At 41.7% G+C, this 26,729-nt stretch overlaps 1 protein-coding gene across 3 annotated transcripts in view; it reads left to right on the forward strand.

Annotated features, from left to right (window-relative positions):
• LOC129864883 (PHD finger protein 21A-like) overlaps positions 1 to 26,729 on the forward strand; it is a 458,909-nt gene that overhangs the window by 413,779 nt on the left and 18,401 nt on the right. For all 3 annotated transcript variants that reach the window (XM_055937182.1, XM_055937183.1, XM_055937184.1), the window contains exons 13-14: positions 2,615 to 2,681; positions 10,810 to 10,913. In XM_055937182.1, coding sequence (XP_055793157.1) covers positions 2,615 to 2,681; positions 10,810 to 10,913 — 171 coding nt within the window. The remainder of the gene's footprint in view (positions 1 to 2,614; positions 2,682 to 10,809; positions 10,914 to 26,729) is intronic.

Consider the following 26,729-nt stretch of genomic DNA (forward strand, 5'->3'; position numbering starts at 1 on the left):
TACTGAATGACATCTGACTATAACAACACTACTGAATGACATCTACTGACTATAACAACACTACTGAATGACATCTGACTATAACAACACTACTGAATGACATCTACTGACTATAACAACACTACTGAATGACATCTGACTATAACAACACTACTGAATGACATATACTGACTATAACAACACTACTGAATGACATATACTGACTATAACAACACTACTGAATGACATATACTGACTATAACAACACTACTGAATGACATCTACTGACTATAACAACACTACTGAATGACATCTGACTATAACAACACTACTGAATGACATCTGACTATAACAACACTACTGAATGACATCTGACTATAACAACACTACTGAATGACATCTGACTATAACAACACTACTGAATGACATCTGACTATAACAACACTACTGAATGACATCTGACTATAACAACACTACTGAATGACATCTGACTATAACAACACTACTGAATGACATCTGACTATAACAACACTACTGAATGACATCTGACTATAACAACACTACTGAATGACATCTACTGACTATAACAACACTACTGAATGACATCTACTGACTATAACAACACTACTGAATGACATCTACTGACTATAACAACACTACTGAATGACATCTACTGACTATAACAACACTACTGAATGACATCTACTGACTATAACAACACTACTGAATGACATCTACTGACTATAACAACACTACTGAATGACATCTACTGACTATAACAACACTACTGAATGACATCTACTGACTATAACAACACTACTGAATGACATCTACTGACTATAACAACACTACTGAATGACATCTACTGACTATAACAACACTACTGAATGACATCTGACTATAACAACACTACTGAATGACATCTACTGACTATAACAACACTACTGAATGACATCTGACTATAACAACACTACTGAATGACATCTGACTATAACAACACTACTGAATGACATCTGACTATAACAACACTACTGAATGACATCTAACTATAACAACACTACTGAATGACATCTACTGACTATAAAAACACTACTGAATGACATCTGACTATAACAACACTACTGAATGACATCTGACTATAACAACACTACTGAATGACATCTACTGACTATAACAACACTACTGAATGGCATATGACTATAACAACACTACTGAATAACACTACTGACTATAACAACACTACTGAATGACATCTGACTATAACAACACTACTGAATGACATCTGACTATAACAACACTACTGAATGACATCTGACTATAACAACACTACTGAATGACATCTACTGACTATAACAACACTACTGAATGACATCTACTGACTATAACAACACTACTGAATAACATCTGACTATAACAACACTACTGAATGACATCTACTGACAATAACAACACTACTGAATGACATCTGACTATAACAACACTACTGAATGACATCTAACTATAACAACACTACTGAATGACATCTACTGACTATAACAACACTACTGAATGACATCTACTGACTATAACAACACTACTGAATGACATCTGACTATAACAACACTACTGAATGACATCTGACTATAACAACACTACTGAATGACATCTACTGACTATAACAACACTACTGAATGACATCTGACTATAACAACACTACTGAATGACATCTACTGACTATAACAACACTACTGAATGGCATCTGACTATAACAACACTACTGAATAACATCTGACTATAACAACACTACTGAATGACATCTACTGACTATAACAACACTACTGAATGACATCTACTGACTATAACAACACTACTGAATGACATCTACTGACTATAACAACACTACTGAATGACATCTACTGACTATAACAACACTACTGAATGACATCTACTGACTATAACAACACTACTGAATGACATCTACTGACTATAACAACACTACTGAATGACATCTACTGACTATAACAACACTACTGAATGACATCTACTGACTATAACAACACTACTGAATGACATCTACTGACTATAACAACACTACTGAATGACATCTGACTATAACAACACTACTGAATGACATCTACTGACTATAACAACACTACTGAATGACATCTACTGACAATAACAACACTACTGAATGACATCTGACTATAACAACACTACTGAATGACATCTGACTATAACAACACTACTGAATGACATCTAACTATAACAACACTACTGAATGACATCTAACTATAACAACACTACTGAATGACATCTACTGACTATAACAACACTACTGAATGACATCTACTGACTATAACAACACTACTGAATGACATCTGACTATAACAACACTACTGAATGACATCTACTGACTATAACAACACTACTGAATGACATCTGACTATAACAACACTACTGAATGACATCTACTGACTATAACAACACTACTGAATGGCATCTGACTATAACAACACTACTGAATAACATCTGACTATAACAACACTACTGAATGACGTCTGACTATAACAACGATACTGAATGTAGTATATGAAGGGAAGTTAACTGTTTCCATCGTCCTCCATTTTATTAACTTGTATTTTCCTTCCCCCTGAAGGTTCTGAACAAAGAGAACATGTCGTGGCCACAGAACTTTGTCCAGTCCTATGTTACACACAAGACTGGTGAGAATGGACACCTTTACCTAGCTGGCATGTGGCAGTTGGGCCTGCACTGTGTGTGTGTGTGTGTGTGTTATGCTGTGTTAATACTAGATGTGTGTGTGTGTGTGTGTGTGTGTGTGTGTGTTATGCTGTGTTAATACTAGGTGTGTGTGTGTTATGCTGTGTTAATACTAGGTGTGTGTGTGTTATGCTGTGTTAATACTAGGTGTGTGTGTGTTATGCTGTGTTAATACTAGGTGTGTGTGTGTTATGCTGTGTTAATACTAGGTGTGTGTGTATTTTATGTTATGTTGTGTTAATACTAGGTGTGTGTGTATTGTGCTGTGTTAATACTAGGTGTGTGTGTGTTATGGTGTGTTAATACTAGGTGTGTGTGTGTGTCATGCTGTGTTAATACTAGGTGTGTGTGTGTTATGCTGTGTTAATACTAGGTGTGTGTGTGTGTGTCATGCTGTGTTAATACTAGGTGTGTGTGTGTTATGCTGTGTTAATACTAGGTGTGTGTGTGTGTGTGTGTTATGCTGTGTTAATACTAGGTGTGTATGTGTGTTTTATGCTGTGTTAATACTAGGTGTGTGTGTGTTATGCTGTGTTAATACTAGGTGTGTGTGTGTGTGTGTTATGCTGTGTTAATACTAGGTGTGTGTGTGTGTGTTATGCTGTGTTAATACTAGGTGTGTGTGTGTTGTGCTGTGTTAATACTAGGTGTGTGTGTGTGTGTGTGTTATGCTGTGTTAATACTAGGTGTGTGTGTGTTATGCTGTGTTAATACTAGGTGTGTGTGTGTTATGCTGTGTTAATACTAGGTGTGTGTGTGTTATGCTGTGTTAATACTAGGTGTGTGTGTGTGTGTTATGCTGTGTTAATACTAGGTGTGTGTGTGTGTGTTATGCTGTGTTAATACTAGGTGTGTGTGTGTGTGTTGTGCTGTGTTAATACTAGGTGTGTGTGTTTTATGCTGTGTTAATACTAAATGTGTGTGTTATGCTGTGTTAATACTAGGTGTGTGTGTTTTATGCTGTGTTAATACTAGGTGTGTGTGTGTTGTGCTGTGTTAATACTAGGTGTGTGTGTGTTATGCTGTGTTAATACTAGGTGTGTGTGTTATGCTGTGTTAATACTAGGTATGTGTGTTATGGTGTGTTAATAGTAGGTGTGTGTGTTATGGTGTGTTAATAGTAGGTGTGTGTTATGCTGTGTTAATACTAGGTGTGTGTGTGTTGTGCTGTGTTAATACTAGGTGTGTGTGTGTTATGCTGTGTTAATACTAGGTGTGTGTGTGTTATGCTGTGTTAATACTAGGTGTGTGTGTGTTATGCTGTGTTAATACTAGGTGTGTGTGTGTTAAGATGTGTTAATACTAGGTGTGTGTGTGTTATGCTGTGTTAATACTAGGTGTGTGTTTGTTATGCTGTGTTAATACTAGGTGTGTGTGTGTTATGCTGTGTTAATACTAGGTGTGTGTGTGTGTGTGTGTGTGTGTGTGTGTGTGTGTGTGTGTTATGCTGTGTTAATACTAGGTGTGTGTGTGTTATGCTGTGTTAATACTAGGTGTGTGTGTGTTATGCTGTGTTAATACTAGGTGTGTGTGTGTGTGTGTGTTATGCTGTGTTAATACTAGGTGTGTGTGTGTGTGTGTTATGCTGTGTTAATACTAGGTGTGTGTGTGTGTGTGTGTGTTATGGTGTGTTAATACTAGGTGTGTGTGTGTGTGTGTGTGTGTGCGTTATGGTATGTTAATACTAGGTGTGTGTGTGTGTGTGTTATGCTGTGTTAATACTAGGTGTGTGTGTGTGTGTGTGTTATGGTGTGTTAATACTAGGTGTGTGTGTGTGTGTTATGCTGTGTTAATACTAGGTGTGTGTGTGTTATGCTGTGTTAATACTAGTTGTGTGTGTGTGTGTTATGCTGTGTTAATACTAGGTGTGTGTGTGTTATGCTGTGTTAATACTAGGTGTGTGTGTGTGTGTTATGCTGTGTTAATACTAGGTGTGTGTGTGTGTGTATTGTGCTGTGTTAATACTAGGTGTGTGTGTGTTATGGTGTGTTAATACTAGGTGTGTGTGTGTTATGCTGTGTTAATACTAGGTGTGTGTGTGTTATGCTGTGTTAATACTAGGTGTGTGTGTGTTATGCTGTGTTAATACTAGGTGTGTGTGTGTGTGTTATGCTGTGTTAATACTAGGTGTGTGTGTGTGTGTGTTATGCTGTGTTAATACTAGGTGTGTGTGTGTGTGTCATGCTGTGTTAATACTAGGTGTGTGTGTGTTATGCTGTGTTAAAACTAGGTGTGTGTGTGTTATGCTGTGTTAATACTAGGTGTGTGTGTGTTATGCTGTGTTAATACTAGGTGTGTGTGTGTGTGTGTGTGCGTTATGGTATGTTAATACTAGGTGTGTGTGTGTGTGTGTGTTATGCTGTGTTAATACTAGGTGTGTGTGTGTGTGTGTGTGTTATGGTGTGTTAATACTAGGTGTGTGTGTGTGTGTTATGCTGTGTTAATACTAGGTGTGTGTGTGTGTGTATTGTGCTGTGTTAATACTAGGTGTGTGTGTGTTATGATGTGTTAATACTAGGTGTGTGTGTGTTATGCTGTGTTAATACTAGGTGTGTGTGTGTTATGCTGTGTTAATACTAGGTGTGTGTGTGTGTGTTATGCTGTGTTAATACTAGGTGTGTGTGTGTGTGTATTGTGCTGTGTTAATACTAGGTGTGTGTGTGTTATGGTGTGTTAATACTAGGTGTGTGTGTGTTATGCTGTGTTAATACTAGGTGTGTGTGTGTTATGCTGTGTTAATACTAGGTGTGTGTGTGTTATGCTGTGTTAATACTAGGTGTGTGTGTGTGTGTGTTATGCTGTGTTAATACTAGGTGTGTGTGTGTTATGCTGTGTTAATACTAGGTGTGTGTGTGTTATGCTGTGTTAATACTAGGTGTGTGTGTGTGTGTTATGCTGTGTTAATACTAGGTGTGTGTGTGTGTGTGTTATGCTGTGTTAATACTAGGTGTGTGTGTGTGTGTCATGCTGTGTTAATACTAGGTGTGTGTGTGTGTTATGCTGTGTTAATACTAGGTGTGTGTGTGTGTGTGTGTGTTATGCTGTGTTAATACTAGGTGTGTGTGTGTGTTTTATGCTGTGTTAATACTAGGTGTGTGTGTGTGTGTGTATTTTGCTGTGTTAATACTAGGTGTGTGTGTGTTTTATGCTGTGTTAATACTAGGTGTGTGTTATGCTGTGTTAATACTAGGTGTGTGTGTTATGCTGTGTTAATACTAGGTGTGTGTGTGTTATGCTGTGTTAATACTAGGTGTGTGTGTGTTATGCTGTGTTAATACTAGGTGTGTGTGTTATGCTGTGTTAATACTAGGTGTGTGTGTGTTATGCTGTGTTAATACTAGGTGTGTGTTATGCTGTGTTAATACTAGGTGTGTGTGTGTGTGTTATGCTGTGTTAATACTAGGTGTGTGTGTGTGTGTTATGTTGCGTTAATACTAGGTGTGTGTGTGTGTTAATAGTAGGTGTTTGTTATGCTGTGTTAATACTAGGTGTGTGTGTGTGTGTGTTATGCTGTGTTAATACTAGGTGTGTGTGTGTTATGCTGTGTTAATACTAGGTGTGTGTGTGTTATGCTGTGTTAATACTAGGTGTGTGTGTGTGTGTGTTATGCTGTGTTAATACTAGGTGTGTGTGTGTTATGCTGTGTTAATACTAGGTGTGTGTGTGTTATGCTGTGTTAATACTAGGTGTGTGTGTGTGTGTGTTATGCTGTGTTAATACTAGGTGTGTGTGTGTTATGCTGTGTTAATACTAGGTGTGTGTGTGTGTGTCATGCTGTGTTAATACTAGGTGTGTGTGTGTGTGTGTGTGTTATGGTATGTTAATACTAGGTGTGTGTGTGTGTGTGTTATGCTGTGTTAATACTAGGTGTGTGTGTGTGTGTGTGTGTTATGGTGTGTTAATACTAGGTGTGTGTGTGTGTGTTATGCTGTGTTAATACTAGGTGTGTGTGTGTTATGCTGTGTTAATACTAGGTGTGTGTGTGTTATGCTGTGTTAATACTAGGTGTGTGTGTGTGTGTGTTATGCTGTGTTAATACTAGGTGTGTGTGTTATGCTGTGTTAATACTAGGTGTGTGTGTGTTATGCTGTGTTAACACTAGGTGTGTGTGTGTTATGCTGTGTTAATACTAGGTGTGTGTGTGTGTGTGTTATGCTGTGTTAATACTAGGTGTGTGTGTGTGTGTGTTATGCTGTGTTAATACTAGGTGTGTGTGTGTGTGTGTGCGTTATGGTATGTTAATACTAGGTGTGTGTGTGTGTGTGTTATGCTGTGTTAATACTAGGTGTGTGTGTGTGTGTGTGTGTTATGGTGTGTTAATACTAGGTGTGTGTGTTATGCTGTGTTAATACTAGGTGTGTGTGTGTTATGCTGTGTTAATACTAGGTGTGTGTGTGTTATGCTGTGTTAATACTAGTTGTGTGTGTGTGTGTGTTATGCTGTGTTAATACTAGGTGTGTGTGTGTTATGCTGTGTTAATACTAGGTGTGTGTGTGTGTGTTATGCTGTGTTAATACTAGGTGTGTGTGTGTGTGTATTGTGCTGTGTTAATACTAGGTGTGTGTGTGTTATGGTGTGTTAATACTAGGTGTGTGTGTGTTATGCTGTGTTAATACTAGGTGTGTGTGTGTTATGCTGTGTTAATACTAGGTGTGTGTGTGTTATGCTGTGTTAATACTAGGTGTGTGTGTGTGTGTTATGCTGTGTTAATACTAGGTGTGTGTGTGTGTGTGTTATGCTGTGTTAATACTAGGTGTGTGTGTGTGTGTCATGCTGTGTTAATACTAGGTGTGTGTGTGTGTTATGCTGTGTTAATACTAGGTGTGTGTGTGTTATGCTGTGTTAATACTAGGTGTGTGTGTGTTATGCTGTGTTAATACTAGGTGTGTGTGTGTGTGTGTGTGCGTTATGGTATGTTAATACTAGGTGTGTGTGTGTGTGTTATGCTGTGTTAATACTAGGTGTGTGTGTGTGTGTGTGTGTGTTATGGTGTGTTAATACTAGGTGTGTGTGTGTGTGTTCTGCTGTGTTAATACTAGGTGTGTGTGTGTTATGCTGTGTTAATACTAGGTGTGTGTGTGTGTGTTATGCTGTGTTAATACTAGGTGTGTGTGTGTGTGTATTGTGCTGTGTTAATACTAGGTGTGTGTGTGTGTGTGTATTGTGCTGTGTTAATACTAGGTGTGTGTGTGTTATGGTGTGTTAATACTAGGTGTGTGTGTGTTATGCTGTGTTAATACTAGGTGTGTGTGTGTTATGCTGTGTTAATACTAGGTGTGTGTGTGTTATGCTGTGTTAATACTAGGTGTGTGTGTGTGTTATGCTGTGTTAATACTAGGTGTGTGTGTGTGTGTGTTATGCTGTGTTAATACTAGGTGTGTGTGTGTGTGTCATGCTGTGTTAATACTAGGTGTGTGTGTGTTATGCTGTGTTAATACTAGGTGTGTGTGTGTGTGTGTGTGTTATGCTGTGTTAATACTAGGTGTGTGTGTGTGTGTGTATTTTGCTGTGTTAATACTAGGTGTGTGTGTGTTTTATGCTGTGTTAATACTAGGTGTGTGTGTGTTTTATGCTGTGTTAATACTAGGTGTGTGTGTTATGCTGTGTTAATACTAGGTGTGTGTGTGTTATGCTGTGTTAATACTAGGTGTGTGTGTTATGCTGTGTTAATACTAGGTGTGTGTGTGTTATGCTGTGTTAATACTAGGTGTGTGTTATGCTGTGTTAATACTAGGTGTGTGTGTGTGTGTTATGCTGTGTTAATACTAGGTGTGTGTGTGTGTGTGTTATGTTGTGTTAATACTAGGTGTGTGTGTGTGTTAATAGTAGGTGTTTGTTATGCTGTGTTAATACTAGGTGTGTGTGTGTTATGCTGTGTTAATACTAGGTGTGTGTGTGTGTGTGTTATGCTGTGTTAATACTAGGTGTGTGTGTGTGTGTGTGTGTTATGGTATGTTAATACTAGGTGTGTGTGTGTGTGTGTTATGCTGTGTTAATACTAGGTGTGGGTGTGTGTGTGTGTGTGTGTTATGGTGTGTTAATACTAGGTGTGTGTGTGTGTGTTATGCTGTGTTAATACTAGGTGTGTGTGTGTTATGCTGTGTTAATACTAGGTGTGTGTGTGTTATGGTGTGTTAATACTAGGTGTGTGTGTGTTATGCTGTGTTAATACTAGGTGTGTGTGTGTTGTGCTGTGTTAATACTAGGTGTGTGTGTGTTATGCTGTGTTAATACTAGGTGTGTGTGTTATGCTGTGTTAATACTAGGTGTGTGTGTGTGTTATGCTGTGTTAATACTAGGTGTGTGTGTGTGTGTGTGTTATGCTGTGTTAATACTAGGTGTGTGTGTGTTATGCTGTGTTAATACTAGGTGTGTGTGTGTTATGCTGTGTTAATACTAGGTGTGTGTGTTTTATGCTGTGTTAATACTAGGTGTGTGTGTGTGTGTGTGTGTTATGCTGTGTTAATACTAGGTGTGTGTGTGTTATGCTGTGTTAATACTAGGTGTGTGTGTGTGTGTGTGTGTGTGTGTTATGCTGTGTTAATACTAGGTGTGTGTGTTATGCTGTGTTAATACTAGGTGTGTGTGTGTGTTATGCTGTGTTAATACTAGGTGTGTGTGTGTTATGCTGTGTTAATACTAGGTGTGTGTGTGTTATGCTGTGTTAATACTAGGTGTGTGTGTGTGTGTGTGTGTGTTATGCTGTGTTAATACTAGGTGTGTGTGTGTTATGCTGTGTTAATACTAGGTGTGTGTGTGTTATGCTGTGTTAATACTAGGTGTGTGTGTGTGTGTGTGTGTTATGCTGTGTTAATACTAGGTGTGTGTGTATTGTGCTGTGTTAATACTAGGTGTGTGTGTGTTATGCTGTGTTAATACTAGGTGTGTGTGTGTTATGCTGTGTTAATACTAGGTGTGTGTGTTATGCTGTGTTAATACTAGGTGTGTGTGTGTGTTATGCTGTGTTAATACTAGGTGTGTGTGTGTTATGCTGTGTTAATACTAGGTGTGTGTGTGTTATGCTGTGTTAATACTAGGTGTGTGTGTGTGTGTGTGTGTTATGCTGTGTTAATACTAGGTGTGTGTGTGTTATGCTGTGTTAATACTAGGTGTGTGTGTGTGTGTGTGTTATGCTGTGTTAATACTAGGTGTGTGTGTTATGCTGTGTTAATACTAGGTGTGTGTGTTATGCTGTGTTAATACTAGGTGTGTGTGTGTGTGTGTTATGCTGTGTTAATACTAGGTGTGTGTGTGTTATGCTGTGTTAATACTAGGTGTGTGTGTGTTATGCTGTGTTAATACTAGGTGTGTGTGTGTGTGTGTGTGTGTTATGCTGTGTTAATACTAGGTGTGTGTGTGTTATGCTGTGTTAATACTAGGTGTGTGTGTGTTATGCTGTGTTAATACTAGGTGGGTGTGTGTGTGTGTTATGCTGTGTTAATACTAGGTGTGTGTGTGTGTGTTATGCTGTGTTAATACTAGGTGTGTGTGTATTGTGCTGTGTTAATACTAGGTGTGTGTGTGTTATGCTGTGTTAATACTAGGTGTGTGTGTGTTATGCTGTGTTAATACTAGGTGTGTGTGTGTGTGTTATGCTGTGTTAATACTAGGTGTGTGTGTGTGTGTTATGCTGTGTTAATACTAGGTGTGTGTGTGTTGTGCTGTGTTAATACTAGGTGTGTGTGTGTGTGTGTTATGCTGTGTTAATACTAGGTGTGTGTGTGTGTGTCATGCTGTGTTAATACTAGGTGTGTGTGTGTTATGCTGTGTTAATACTAGGTGTGTGTGTGTTTTATGCTGTGTTAATACTAGGTGTGTGTGTGTGTGTGTTATGCTGTGTTAATACTAGGTGGGTGTGTGTTTTATGCTGTGTTAATACTAGGTGTGTGTGTGTGTGTTATGCTGTGTTAATACTAGGTGGGTGTGTGTGTTATGCTGTGTTAATACTAGGTGTGTGTGTGTGTGTGTGTGTTATGCTGTGTTAATACTAGGTGTGTGTGTGTTATGCTGTGTTAATACTAGGTGTGTGTGTGTTATGCTGTGTTAATACTAGGTGTATTGTGTGTTTAGTGAGAGAGGGCGAGAAGAGGAGTCTGCTCAGGAGGAATGTAGAGCTGAAGAAGGAGTGTGCTCACCTGGAGGAGCAGGACCAGCAACTCAGCAAGTCCCTCACGGTATGACCTCTGACCTCTGACCCCTGAGACACTCACAACACAGTACAGCAGAACCAACAACCCAGCAAGTCCCTCACGGTATGACCTATGACCCCTGAGACACTCACAACACAGTACAGCAGGACCAACAACTCAGCAAGTCCCTCACGGTATGACCTATGACCCCTGAGACAGTCACAACACAGTACAGCAGGACCAGCAACTCAGCAAGTCCCTCAGGGTATGACCTATGACCTCTGACCTCTGACACACTCACAACACAGTACAGCAGGACCAGCAACTCAGCAAGTCCCTCAGGGTATGACCTTTGACCTCTGACCTCTGACACACTCACAACACAGTACAGCAGGACCAGCAACTCAGCAAGTCCCTCAGGGTATGACCTTTGACCTCTGACCTCTGACACACTCACAACACAGTACAGCAGGACCAGCAAATCAGCAAGTCCCTCTGGGTATGACCTATGACCCCTGAGACACTCACAACACAGTACAGCAGAACCAACAACCCAGCAAGTCCCTCACGGTATGACCTATGACCCCTGAGACACTCACAACACAGTACAGCAGGACCAACAACTCAGCAAGTCCCTCACGGTATGACCTATGACTTCTGACCTCTGACACACTCACAACACAGTACAGCAGGACCAGCAACTCAGCAAGTCCCTCAGGGTATGACCTTTGACCTCTGACCTCTGACACACTCACAACACAGTACAGCAGGACCAGCAACTCAGCAAGTCCCTCAGGGTATGACCTTTGACCTCTGACCCACTCACAACACAGTACAGCAGGACCAGCAACTCAGCAAGTCCCTCAGGGTATGACCTTTGACCTATGACCCCTGAGACACTCACAACACAGTACAGCAGAACCAACAACCCAGCAAGTCCCTCACGGTATGACCTATGACCCCTGAGACACTCACAACACAGTACAGCAGGACCAACAACTCAGCAAGTCCCTCACGGTATGACCTATGACCCCTGAGACAGTCACAACACAGTACAGCAGGACCAGCAACTCAGCAAGTCCCTCAGGGTATGACCTATGACCTCTGACCTCTGACACACTCACAACACAGTACAGCAGGACCAGCAACTCAGCAAGTCCCTCAGGGTATGACCTTTGACCTCTGACACACTCACAACACAGTACAGCAGGACCAGCAACTCAGCAAGTCCCTCAGGGTATGACCTTTGACCTCTGACCTCTGACACACTCACAACACAGTACAGCAGGACCAGCAACTCAGCAAGTCCCTCTGGGTATGACCTATGACCCCTGAGACACTCACAACACAGTACAGCAGGACCAACAACTCAGCAAGTCCCTCATGGTATGACCTATGACCCCTGAGACACTCACAACACAGTACAGCAGGACCAGCAACTCAGCAAGTCCCTCACAACACAGTACAACAGGACCAGCAACTCAGCAAGTCCCTCAGGGTATGACCTATGACCCCTGAGACACTCACAACACAGTGCAGCAGGACCAACAACTCAGCAAGTCCCTCATGGTATGACCTATGACTCCTGAGACACTCACAACACAGTACAGCAGGACCAGCAACTCAGCAAGTCCCTCACAACACAGTACAACAGGACCAGCAACTCAGCAAGTCCCTCAGGGTATGACCTATGACCCCTGAGACACTCACAACACAGTACAGCAGGACCAACAACTCAACAAGTCCCTCATGGTATGACCTATGACCCCTGAGACACTCACAACACAGTACAGCAGGACCAGCAACTCAGCAAGTCCCTCAGGGTATGACCTCTTGACCTCTGACACACTCACAACACAGTACAGCAGGACCAGCAACTCAGCAAGTCCCTCAGGGTATGACCTATGACCCCTGAGACACTCACAACACAGTACAGCAGGACCAACAACTCAGCAAGTCCCTCACGGTATGACCTATGACCCCTGAGACACTCACAACACAGTACAGCAGGACCAGCAACTCAGCAAGTCCCTCACGGTATGACCTATGACCTCTGAGACACTCACAACACAGTACAGCAGGACCAACAACTCAGCAAGTCCCTCACGGTATGACCTATGACCCCTGACACTCACAACACAGTACAGCAGGACCAGCAACTCAGCAAGTCCCTCACGGTATGACCTATGACCTCTGAGACACTCACAACACAGCAGGACCAACAACTCAGCAAGTCCCTCATGGTATGACCTATGACCCCTGAGACACTCACAACACAGTACAGCAGGACAAACAACTCAGCAAGTCCCTCAGGGTATGACCTATGACCCCTGAGACACTCACAACACAGTACAGCAGGACCAGCAACTCAGCAAGTCCCTCACGGTATGACCTATGACCCCTGAGACACTCACAACACAGTACAGCAGGACCAACAACTCAGCAAGTCCCTCAGGGTATGACCTATGACCCCTGAGACACTCACAACACAGTACAGCAGGACCAACAACTCAGCAAGTCCCTCAAGGTATGACCTTTGACCCCTGAGACACTCACAACACAGTACAGCAGGACCAACAACTCAGCAAGTCCCTCACGGTATGACCTCTGACCCCTGAGACACTCACAACACAGTACAGCAGGACCAGCAACTCAGCAAGTCCCTCACGGTATGACCTCTGACCCCTGAGACACTCACAACACAGTACAGCAGGACCAACAACTCAGCAAGTCCGTCACGGTATGACCTCTGAAACACTCACAACACAGTACAGCAGGACAAACAACTCAGCAAGTCCCTCACGGTATGACCTATGACCCCTGAGACACTCACAACACAATACAGCAGGACCAACAACTCAGCAAGTCCCTCTCGGTATGACCTATGACCTCTGAGACACTCACAACACAGTACAGCAGGACCAGCAACTCAGCAAGTCCCTCACGGTATGACCTATGACCTCTGAGACACTCACAACACAGTACAGCAGGACCAACAACTCATCAAGTCCCTCACGGTATGACCTCTGACCTCTGAGACACTCACAACACAGTACAGCAGGACCAACAACTCAGCAAGTCCCTCACGGTATGACCTATGACCCCTGAGACACTCACAACACAGTACAGCAGGACCAACAACTCAGCAAGTCCCTCACGGTATGACCTATGACCCCTGAGACACTCACAACACAGTACAGCAGGACCAACAACTCAGCAAGTCCCTCACAGTATGACCTATGACCTCTGAGACACTCACAACACAGTACAGCAGGACCAACAACTCAGCAAGTCCCTCACGGTATGATCTATGACCCCAAAACTAACAAACACGCAATATATACCCTAGACTAGGTTAATCCCTCACTCATACCTAGAATGTGGTTTTACCACACTGCAAGTTTGATTGAATTACAGCAGAGATCCTGCATATAATGTTGAGACTAACTAGCCAGAAGGAGCTCAACAGGGAAGTATACTACTACTAACTAGCCAGAAGGAGCTCAACAGGGAAGTATACTACTACTAACTAGCCAGAAGGAGCTCAACAGTGAAGCAGACTACTACTAACTAGCCAGAAGGAGCTCAACAGTGAAGTGTACTACTACTAACTAGCCAGAAGGAGCTCAACAGTGAAGTATACTACTAACTAGCCAGAAGGAGCTCAACAGGGAAGTATACTACTACTAACTAGCCAGAAGGAGCTCAACAGTGAAGTATACTACTATTAACTAGCCAGAAGGAGCTCAACAGTGAAGTATACTACTACTAACTAGCCAGAAGGAGCTCAACAGTGAAGTATACTACTACTAACTAGCCAGAAGGAGCTCAACAGTGAAGTATACTACTACTAACTAGCCAGAAGGAGCTCAACAGTGAAGTATAGTACTACTAACTAGCCAGAAGGAGCTCAACAGTGAAGTATACTACTACTACTAACTAGCCAGAAGGAGCTCAACAGTGAAGTATACTACTAACTAACTAGCCAGAAGGAGCTCAACAGTGAAGTATGCTACTAACTAGCTAGAAGGAGCTCAACAGTGAAGTATACTACTACTAACTAGCCAGAAGGAGCTCAACAGGGAAGTATACTACTACTAACTAGCCAGAAGGAGCTCAACAGGGAAGTATACTACTAACTAACTAGCCAGAAGGAGCTCAACAGTGAAACATACTACTACTAACTAGCCAGAAGGAGCTCAACAGTGAAGTATACTATTACTAACTAGCCAGAAGGAGCTCAACAGTGAAGTGTACTACTACTAACTAGCCAGAAGGAGCTCAACAGTGAAGTGTACTACTACTAACTAGCTAGAAGGAGCTCAACCGTTAAGCATATTACTACTAACTAGCCAGAAGGCGCTCAACCGTTAAGCAGACTACTACTAACTAGCCAGAAGGAGCTCAACAGTGACATATACTACTACTAACTAACCAGAGGGAGCTCAACAGTGAAGCAGACTACTACTAACTAGCCAGAAGGAGCTCAACAGTGAAGCAGACTACTACTAACTAGCCAGAAGGAGCTCAACAGTGAAGTATACTACTAACTAACTAGCCAGAAGGAGCTCAACAGTGAAGTATACTACTAACTAGCCAGAAGGAGCTCAACAGTGAAGTATACTACTAACTAGCTAGAAGAAGCTCAACAGGGAAGTATACTACTACTAACTAGCCAGAAGGAGCTCAACAGTGAAGTATACTACTACTAACTAGCCAGAAGGAGCTCAACAGTGAAGCAGACTACTACTAACTAGCCAGAAGGAGCTCAACAGTGAAGCAGACTACTACTAACTAGCCAGAAGGAGCTCAACAGTGAAGTATAGTACTACTAACTAGCCAGAAGGAGCTCAACAGTGAAGTATACTACTAACTAACTAGCCAGAAGGAGCTCAACAGTGAAGTATACTGCTACTAACTAGCCAGAAGGAGCTCAACAGTGAAGTATACTACTACTAACTAGCCAGAAGGAGCTCAACAGGGAAGTATACTACTACTAACTAGCCAGAAGGAGCTCAACAGGGAAGTATACTACTACTAGCTAGCCAGAAGGAGCTCAACAGTGAAGTATACTACTAACTAGCTAGAAGGAGCTCAACAGGGAAGTATACTACTACTAACTAGCCAGAAGGAGCTCAACAGGGAAGTATACTACTACTAACTAGCCAGAAGGAGCTCAACAGTGAAGTATACTACTAACTAGCTAGAAGGAGCTCAACAGGGAAGTATACTACTACTAACTAGCCAGAAGGAGCTCAACAGTGAAGTATACTACTACTAACTAGCCAGAAGGAGCTCAACAGTGAAGCAGACTACTACTAACTAGCCAGAAGGAGCTCAACAGTGAAGTATACTACTACTACTAACTAGCCAGAAGGAGCTCAACAGTAAAGTATACTACTAACTAGCTAGAAGGAGCTCAACAGGGAAGTATACTACTACTAACTAACTAGCCAGAAGGAGCTCAACAGTGAAGTATACTACTATTAACTAGCCAGAAGGAGCTCAACAGTTAAGCATAAATACTAACTAACTAGTCAGAAGGAGCTCAACAGTGAAGTATACTACTAACTAGCCAGAAGGAGCTCAACAGTGAAGTATACTACTACTAACTAGCCAGAAGGAGCTCAACAGTGAAGTATACTACTACTAACTAGCCAATAGGAGCTCAACAGTGAAGTATACTACTACTAACTAGCCAGAAGGAGCTCAACAGTGAAGTATACTACTACTAACTAGCCAGAAGGAGCTCAACAGTGAAGTATACTACTAACTAGCCAGAAGGAGCTCAACAGTGAAGTATACTACTAACTAACTAGCCAGAAGGAGCTCAACAGTGAAGTATACTGCTAACTAAGTAGCCAGAAGGAGCTCAACAGTGAAGTATACTGCTACTAACTAGCCAGAAGGAGCTCAACAGTGAAGTATACTACTACTAACTAGCCAGAAGGAGCTCAACAGTGAAGTATACTGCTAACTAAGTAGCCAGAAGGAGCTCAACAGTGAAGTATACTACTACTAACTAGCCAGAAGGAGCTCAACAGTGAAGTATACTACTACTAACTAGCCAGAAGGAGCTCAACAGTGAAGTATACTACTACTAACTAGCCAGAAGGAGCTCAACAGTGAAGTATACTACTATTAACTAGCCAGAAGGAGCTCAACAGTGAAGTATACTACTACTAACTAGCCAGAAGGAGCTCAACAGTGAAGTATACTACTACTAACTAGCCAGAAGGAGCTCAACAGTGAAGTATACTACTACTAACTAGCCAGAAGGAGCTCAACAGTGAAGTATAGTACTACTAACTAGCCAGAAGGAGCTCAACAGTGAAGTATACTACTACTAACTAGCCAGAAGGAGCTCAACAGTGAAGTATAGTACTACTAACTAGCCAGAAGGAGCTCAACAGTGAAGTATACTACTACTAACTAGCCAGAAGGAGCTCAACAGTGAAGTATACTACTACTAACTAGCCAGAAGGATTTCAACAGTGAAGTATACCACTACTAACTAGCTAGAAGGAGCTCAACAGTGAAGTATACCACTACTAACTAGCTAGAAGGAGCTCAACAGTGAAGTATAGTACTACTAACTAGCCAGAAGGAGTTCAACAGTGAAGTATAGTACTACTAACTAGCCAGAAGGAGCTCAACAGTGAAGTATACTACTACTAACTAGCCAGAAGGAGCTCAACAGTGAAGTATAGTACTACTAACTAGCCAGAAGGAGCTCAACAGGGAAGTATACTACTACTAACTAGCCAGAAGGAGCTCAACAGTGAAGTATACTACTAACTAGCTAGAAGGAGCTCAACAGGGAAGTATACTACTACTAACTAGCCAGAAGGAGCTCAACAGTGAAGTATACTACTACTAACTAGCCAGAAGGAGCTCAACAGGGAAGTATACTACTACTAACTAGCCAGAAGGAGCTCAACAGTGAAGTATACTACTAACTAGCTAGAAGGAGCTCAACAGGGAAGTATACTACTACTAACTAGCCAGAAGGAGCTCAACAGTGAAGTATACTACTACTAACTAGCCAGAAGGAGCTCAACAGTGAAGTATACTATTACTAACTAGCCAGAAGGAGCTCAACAGTGAAGTATACTACTAACTAGCCAGAAGGAGCTCAACAGTGAAGTATACTACTACTAACTAGCCAGAAGGAGCTCAACAGTGAAGTATACTACTATTAACTAGACAGAAGGAGTTCAACAGTTAAGTGTACTGCTACTAACTAGCCAGAAGGAGCTCAACCGTTAAGCATATTACTACTAACTAGCCAGAAGGAGCTCAACCGTTAAGCATATTACTTCTAACTAGCCAGAAGGCGCTCAACCGTTAAACATATTACTACTAACTAGCCAGAAGGAGCTCAACATTGAAGCATACTACTACTAACTAGCCAGAAGGAGCTCAACAGTGAAGTATACTACTACTAACTAGCCAGAAGGAGCTCAACAGTGAAGTATACTACTACTAACTAGCCAAAAGGAGCTCAACAGTGACGTATACTACTACTACCTAACTAGCCAGAAGGAGCTCAACAGTGAAGTATACTACTAACTAACTAGCCAGAAGGAGCTCAACAGTGAAGTATACTACTAACTAGCTAGAAGGAGCTCAACAGTGAAGTATACTACTAACTACCTAGCCAGAAGGAGCTCAACAGGGAAGTATACTACTACTAACTAGCCAGAAGGAGCTCAACAGGGAAGTATACTACTAACTAACTAGCCAGAAGGAGCTCAACAGTGAAACATACTACTACTAACTAGCCAGAAGGAGCTCAACAGTGAAGTATACCACTACTAACTAGCCAGAAGGAGCTCAACAGTGAAGTATACTACTACTAACTAGCAAGAAGGAGCTCAACAGTGAAGTATACTACTAACTAGCTAGAAGGAGCTCAACAGGGAAGTATACTACTACTAACTAGCCAGAAGGAGCTCAACAGTGAAGTATACTACTACTAAATAGCCAGAAGGAGCTCAACAGTGAAGCAGACTACTACTAACTAGCCAGAAGGAGCTCAACAGTGAAGTATACTACTACTAACTAGCCAGAAGGAGCTCAACAGTGAAGTATACTACTACTAACTAGCCAGAAGGAGCTCAACAGTGAAGCAGACTACTACTAACTAGCCAGAAGGAGCTCAACAGTGAAGTATACTACTACTAACTAGCCAGAAGGAGCTCAACAGTGAAGTATAGTACTACTAACTAGCCAGAAGGAGCTCAACAGTGAAGTATACTACTACTAACTAGCCAGAAGGAGCTCAACAGTGAAGTATACTGCTACTAACTAGCCAGAAGGAGCTCAACAGTGAAGTATACTGCTAACTAAGTAGCCAGAAGGAGCTCAACAGTGAAGTATACTACTACTAACTAGCCAGAAGGAGCTCAACAGTGAAGTGTAATACTACTAACTAGCCAGAAGGAGCTCAACAGTGAAGTATACTGCTACTAACTAGCCAGAAGGAGCTCAACAGTGAAGTATACTACTAACTAGCCAGAAGGAGCTCAACAGTGAAGTATACTACTACTAACTAGCCAGAAGGAGCTCAACAGTGAAGTATACTACTACTAACTAGCCAAAAGGAGCTCAACAGTGACGTATACTACTACTAACTAACTAGCCAGAAGGAGCTCAACAGTGAAGTATACTACTAACTAACTAGCCAGAAGGAGCTCAACAGTGAAGTATACTACTAACTAGCTAGAAGGAGCTCAACAGTGAAGTATACTACTACTAACTAGCCAGAAGGAGCTCAACAGGGAAGTATACTACTACTAACTAGCCAGAAGGAGCTCAACAGTGAAGTATACTACTACTAACTAGCCAGAAGGAGCTCAACAGTGAAGTATACTGCTACTAACTAGCCAGAAGGAGCTCAACAGTGAAGTATACTATTACTAACTAGCCAGAAGGAGCTCAACAGGGAAGAATACTACTAACTAACTAGCCAGAAGGAGCTCAACAGTGAAACATACTACTACTAACTAACCAGAAGGAGCTCAACAGTGAAGCATACTACTACTAACTAGCCAGAAGGAGCTCAACAGTGAAGTATACTGCTACTAACTAGCCAGAAGGAGCTCAACAGTGAAGTATACTACTAACTAGCCAGAAGGAGCTCAACAGTGAAGTATACTACTACTAACTAGCCAGAAGGAGCTCAACAGTGAAGTATACTACTACTAACTAGCCAAAAGGAGCTCAACAGTGACGTATACTACTACTAACTAACTAGCCAGAAGGAGCTCAACAGTGAAGTATACTACTAACTAACTAGCCAGAAGGAGCTCAACAGTGAAGTATACTACTAACTAGCTAGAAGGAGCTCAACAGTGAAGTATACTACTACTAACTAGCCAGAAGGAGCTCAACAGGGAAGTATACTACTACTAACTAGCCAGAAGGAGCTCAACAGTGAAGTATACTACTACTAACTAGCCAGAAGGAGCTCAACAGTGAAGTATACTGCTACTAACTAGCCAGAAGGAGCTCAACAGTGAAGTATACTATTACTAACTAGCCAGAAGGAGCTCAACAGGGAAGTATACTACTAACTAACTAGCCAGAAGGAGCTCAACAGTGAAGCAGACTACTACTAACTAGCCAGAAGGAGCTCAACAGTGAAGCAGACTACTACTAACTAGCCAGAAGGAGCTCAACAGTGAAGTATACTACTACTAACTAGCCAGAAGGAGCTCAACAGTGAAGTATACTACTAACTAACTAGCCAGAAGGAGCTCAACAGTGAAGTATACTACTAACTAGCTAGAAGGAGCTCAACAGTGAAGTATACTACTACTAACTAGCCAGAAGGAGCTCAACAGGGAAGTATACTACTACTAACTAGCCAGAAGGAGCTCAACAGTGAAGTATACTACTACTAACTAGCCAGAAGGAGCTCAACAGTGAAGTATACTGCTACTAACTAGCCAGAAGGAGCTCAACAGTGAAGTATACTATTACTAACTAGCCAGAAGGAGCTCAACAGGGAAGTATACTACTAACTAACTAGCCAGAAGGAGCTCAACAGTGAAGCAGACTACTACTAACTAGCCAGAAGGAGCTCAACAGTGAAGCAGACTACTACTAACTAGCCAGAAGGAGCTCAACATTGAAGTATAGTACTACTAACTAGCCAGAAGGAGCTCAACAGTGAAGTATACTACTAACTAGCTAGAAGGAGCTCAACAGGGAAGTATACTACTACTAACTAGCCAGAAGGAGCTCAACAGTGAAGTATACTACTACTAACTAGCCAGAAGGAGCTCAACAGGGAGGTATACTACTACTAACTAGCCAGAAGGAGCTCAACAGTGAAGTATACTACTAACTAGCTAGAAGGAGCTCAACAGGGAAGTATACTACTACTAACTAGCCAGAAGGAGCTCAACAGTGAAGTATACTACTACTAACTAGCCAGAAGGAGCTCAACAGTGAAGTATACTATTACTAACTAGCCAGAAGGAGCTCAACAGTGAAGTATACTACTAACTAGCCAGAAGGAGCTCAACAGTGAAGTATACTACTACTAACTAGCCAGAAGGAGCTCAACAGTGAAGTATACTACTATTAACTAGACAGAAGGAGTTCAACAGTTAAGTGTACTGCTACTAACTAGCCAGAAGGAGCTCAACCGTTAAGCATATTACTACTAACTAGCCAGAAGGAGCTCAACCGTTAAGCATATTACTTCTAACTAGCCAGAAGGCGCTCAACCGTTAAACATATTACTACTAACTAGCCAGAAGGAGCTCAACATTGAAGCATACTACTACTAACTAGCCAGAAGGAGCTCAACAGTGAAGTATACTACTACTAACTAGCCAGAAGGAGCTCAACAGTGAAGTATACTACTACTAACTAGCCAAAAGGAGCTCAACAGTGACGTATACTACTACTACCTAACTAGCCAGAAGGAGCTCAACAGTGAAGTATACTACTAACTAACTAGCCAGAAGGAGCTCAACAGTGAAGTATACTACTAACTAGCTAGAAGGAGCTCAACAGTGAAGTATACTACTAACTACCTAGCCAGAAGGAGCTCAACAGGGAAGTATACTACTACTAACTAGCCAGAAGGAGCTCAACAGGGAAGTATACTACTAACTAACTAGCCAGAAGGAGCTCAACAGTGAAACATACTACTACTAACTAGCCAGAAGGAGCTCAACAGTGAAGTATACCACTACTAACTAGCCAGAAGGAGCTCAACAGTGAAGTATACTACTACTAACTAGCAAGAAGGAGCTCAACAGTGAAGTATACTACTAACTAGCTAGAAGGAGCTCAACAGGGAAGTATACTACTACTAACTAGCCAGAAGGAGCTCAACAGTGAAGTATACTACTACTAAATAGCCAGAAGGAGCTCAACAGGGAAGCAGACTACTACTAACTAGCCAGAAGGAGCTCAACAGTGAAGTATACTACTACTAACTAGCCAGAAGGAGCTCAACAGTGAAGTATACTACTACTAACTAGCCAGAAGGAGCTCAACAGTGAAGCAGACTACTACTAACTAGCCAGAAGGAGCTCAACAGTGAAGTATACTACTACTAACTAGCCAGAAGGAGCTCAACAGTGAAGTATAGTACTACTAACTAGCCAGAAGGAGCTCAACAGTGAAGTATACTACTACTAACTAGCCAGAAGGAGCTCAACAGTGAAGTATACTGCTACTAACTAGCCAGAAGGAGCTCAACAGTGAAGTATACTGCTAACTAAGTAGCCAGAAGGAGCTCAACAGTGAAGTATACTACTACTAACTAGCCAGAAGGAGCTCAACAGTGAAGTGTAATACTACTAACTAGCCAGAAGGAGCTCAACAGTGAAGTATACTGCTACTAACTAGCCAGAAGGAGCTCAACAGTGAAGTATACTACTAACTAGCCAGAAGGAGCTCAACAGTGAAGTATACTACTACTAACTAGCCAGAAGGAGCTCAACAGTGAAGTATACTACTACTAACTAGCCAAAAGGAGCTCAACAGTGACGTATACTACTACTAACTAACTAGCCAGAAGGAGCTCAACAGTGAAGTATACTACTAACTAACTAGCCAGAAGGAGCTCAACAGTGAAGTATACTACTAACTAGCTAGAAGGAGCTCAACAGTGAAGTATACTACTACTAACTAGCCAGAAGGAGCTCAACAGGGAAGTATACTACTACTAACTAGCCAGAAGGAGCTCAACAGTGAAGTATACTACTACTAACTAGCCAGAAGGAGCTCAACAGTGAAGTATACTGCTACTAACTAGCCAGAAGGAGCTCAACAGTGAAGTATACTATTACTAACTAGCCAGAAGGAGCTCAACAGGGAAGAATACTACTAACTAACTAGCCAGAAGGAGCTCAACAGTGAAACATACTACTACTAACTAACCAGAAGGAGCTCAACAGTGAAGCATACTACTACTAACTAGCCAGAAGGAGCTCAACAGTGAAGTATACTGCTACTAACTAGCCAGAAGGAGCTCAACAGTGAAGTATACTACTAACTAGCCAGAAGGAGCTCAACAGTGAAGTATACTACTACTAACTAGCCAGAAGGAGCTCAACAGTGAAGTATACTACTACTAACTAGCCAAAAGGAGCTCAACAGTGACGTTTACTACTACTAACTAACTAGCCAGAAGGAGCTCAACAGTGAAGTATACTACTAACTAACTAGCCAGAAGGAGCTCAACAGTGAAGTATACTACTAACTAGCTAGAAGGAGCTCAACAGTGACGTATACTACTACTAACTAGCCAGAAGGAGCTCAACAGGGAAGTATACTACTACTAACTAGCCAGAAGGAGCTCAACAGTGAAGTATACTACTACTAACTAGCCAGAAGGAGCTCAACAGTGAAGTATACTGCTACTAACTAGCCAGAAGGAGCTCAACAGTGAAGTATACTATTACTAACTAGCCAGAAGGAGCTCAACAGGGAAGTATACTACTAACTAACTAGCCAGAAGGAGCTCAACAGTGAAGCAGACTACTACTAACTAGCCAGAAGGAGCTCAACAGTGAAGCAGACTACTACTAACTAGCCAGAAGGAGCTCAACAGTGAAGTATACTACTACTAACTAGCCAGAAGGAGCTCAACAGTGAAGTATACTACTAACTAACTAGCCAGAAGGAGCTCAACGGTGAAGTATACTACTAACTAGCTAGAAGGAGCTCAACAGTGAAGTATACTACTACTAACTAGCCAGAAGGAGCTCAACAGGGAAGTATACTACTACTAACTAGCCAGAAGGAGCTCAACAGTGAAGTATACTACTACTAACTAGCCAGAAGGAGCTCAACAGTGAAGTATACTGCTACTAACTAGCCAGAAGGAGCTCAACAGTGAAGTATACTATTACTAACTAGCCAGAAGGAGCTCAACAGGGAAGTATACTACTAACTAACTAGCCAGAAGGAGCTCAACAGTGAAGCAGACTACTACTAACTAGCCAGAAGGAGCTCAACAGTGAAGCAGACTACTACTAACTAGCCAGAAGGAGCTCAACATTGAAGTATAGTACTACTAACTAGCCAGAAGGAGCTCAACAGTGAAGTATACTACTAACTAACTAGCCAGAAGGAGCTCAACAGTGAAGTATACTGCTACTAACTAGCCAGAAGGAGCTCAACAGTGAAGTATACTACTACTAACTAGCCAGAAGGAGCTCAACAGGGAAGTATACTAATACTGACTAGCCAGAAGGAGCTCAACAGGGAAGTATACTACTACTAGCTAGCCAGAAGGAGCTCAACAGTGAAGTATACTACTAACTAGCTAGAAGGAGCTCAACAGGGAAGTATACTACTACTAACTAGCCAGAAGGAGCTCAACAGGGAAGTATACTACTACTAACTAGCCAGAAGGAGCTCAACAGTGAAGTATACTACTAACTAGCTAGAAGGAGCTCAACAGGGAAGTATACTACTACTAACTAGCCAGAAGGAGCTCAACAGTGAAGTATACTACTACTAACTAGCCAGAAGGAGCTCAACAGTGAAGCAGACTACTACTAACTAGCCAGAAGGAGCTCAACAGTGAAGTATACTACTACTACTAACTAGCCAGAAGGAGCTCAACAGTAAAGTATACTACTAACTAGCTAGAAGGAGCTCAACAGGGAAGTATACTACTACTAACTAACTAGACAGAAGGAGCTCAACAGTGAAGTATACTACTATTAACTAGCCAGAAGGAGCTCAACAGTTAAGCATAAATACTAACTAACTAGTCAGAAGGAGCTCAACAGTGAAGTATACTACTAACTAGCCAGAAGGAGCTCAACAGTGAAGTATACTACTACTAACTAGCCAGAAGGAGCTCAACAGTGAAGTATACTACTACTAACTAGCCAATAGGAGCTCAACAGTGAAGTATACTACTACTAACTAGCCAGAAGGAGCTCAACAGTGAAGTATACTACTACTAACTAGCCAGAAGGAGCTCAACAGTGAAGTATACTACTAACTAGCCAGAAGGAGCTCAACAGTGAAGTATACTACTAACTAACTAGCCAGAAGGAGCTCAACAGTGAAGTATACTGCTAACTAAGTAGCCAGAAGGAGCTCAACAGTGAAGTATACTGCTACTAACTAGCCAGAAGGAGCTCAACAGTGAAGTATACTACTACTAACTAGCCAGAAGGAGCTCAACAGTGAAGTATACTGCTAACTAAGTAGCCAGAAGGAGCTCAACAGTGAAGTATACTACTACTAACTAGCCAGAAGGAGCTCAACAGTGAAGTATACTACTACTAACTAGCCAGAAGGAGCTCAACAGTGAAGTATAGTACTACTAACTAGCCAGAAGGAGCTCAACAGTGAAGTATACTACTACTAACTAGCCAGAAGGAGCTCAACAGTGAAGTATAGTACTACTAACTAGCCAGAAGGAGCTCAACAGTGAAGTATACTACTACTAACTAGCCAGAAGGAGCTCAACAGTGAAGTATACTACTACTAACTAGCCAGAAGGAGCTCAACAGTGAAGTATACCACTACTAACTAGCTAGAAGGAGCTCAACAGTGAAGTATACCACTACTAACTAGCTAGAAGGAGCTCAACAGTGAAGTATACTACTACTAACTAGCTAGAAGGAGCTCAACAGTGAAGTATACTACTACTAACTAGCCAGAAGGAGCTCAACAGGGAAGTATACTACTACTAACTAGCCAGAAGGAGCTCAACAGTGAAGTATACTACTACTAACTAGCCAGAAGGAGCTCAACAGTGAAGTATACTGCTACTAACTAGCCAGAAGGAGCTCAACAGTGAAGTATACTATTACTAACTAGCCAGAAGGAGCTCAACAGGGAAGTATACTACTAACTAACTAGCCAGAAGGAGCTCAACAGTGAAGCAGACTACTACTAACTAGCCAGAAGGAGCTCAACAGTGAAGCAGACTACTACTAACTAGCCAGAAGGAGCTCAACAGTGAAGTATACTACTACTAACTAGCCAGAAGGAGCTCAACAGTGAAGTATACTACTAACTAACTAGCCAGAAGGAGCTCAACAGTGAAGTATACTACTAACTAGCTAGAAGGAGCTCAACAGTGAAGTATACTACTACTAACTAGCCAGAAGGAGCTCAACAGGGAAGTATACTACTACTAACTAGCCAGAAGGAGCTCAACAGTGAAGTATACTACTACTAACTAGCCAGAAGGAGCTCAACAGTGAAGTATACTGCTACTAACTAGCCAGAAGGAGCTCAACAGTGAAGTATACTATTACTAACTAGCCAGAAGGAGCTCAACAGGGAAGTATACTACTAACTAACTAGCCAGAAGGAGCTCAACAGTGAAGCAGACTACTACTAACTAGCCAGAAGGAGCTC

The sequence above is a fragment of the Salvelinus fontinalis genome, chromosome 11, assembly GCF_029448725.1.
Source record: "Salvelinus fontinalis isolate EN_2023a chromosome 11, ASM2944872v1, whole genome shotgun sequence".
Lineage (NCBI taxonomy): Eukaryota > Metazoa > Chordata > Actinopteri > Salmoniformes > Salmonidae > Salvelinus > Salvelinus fontinalis.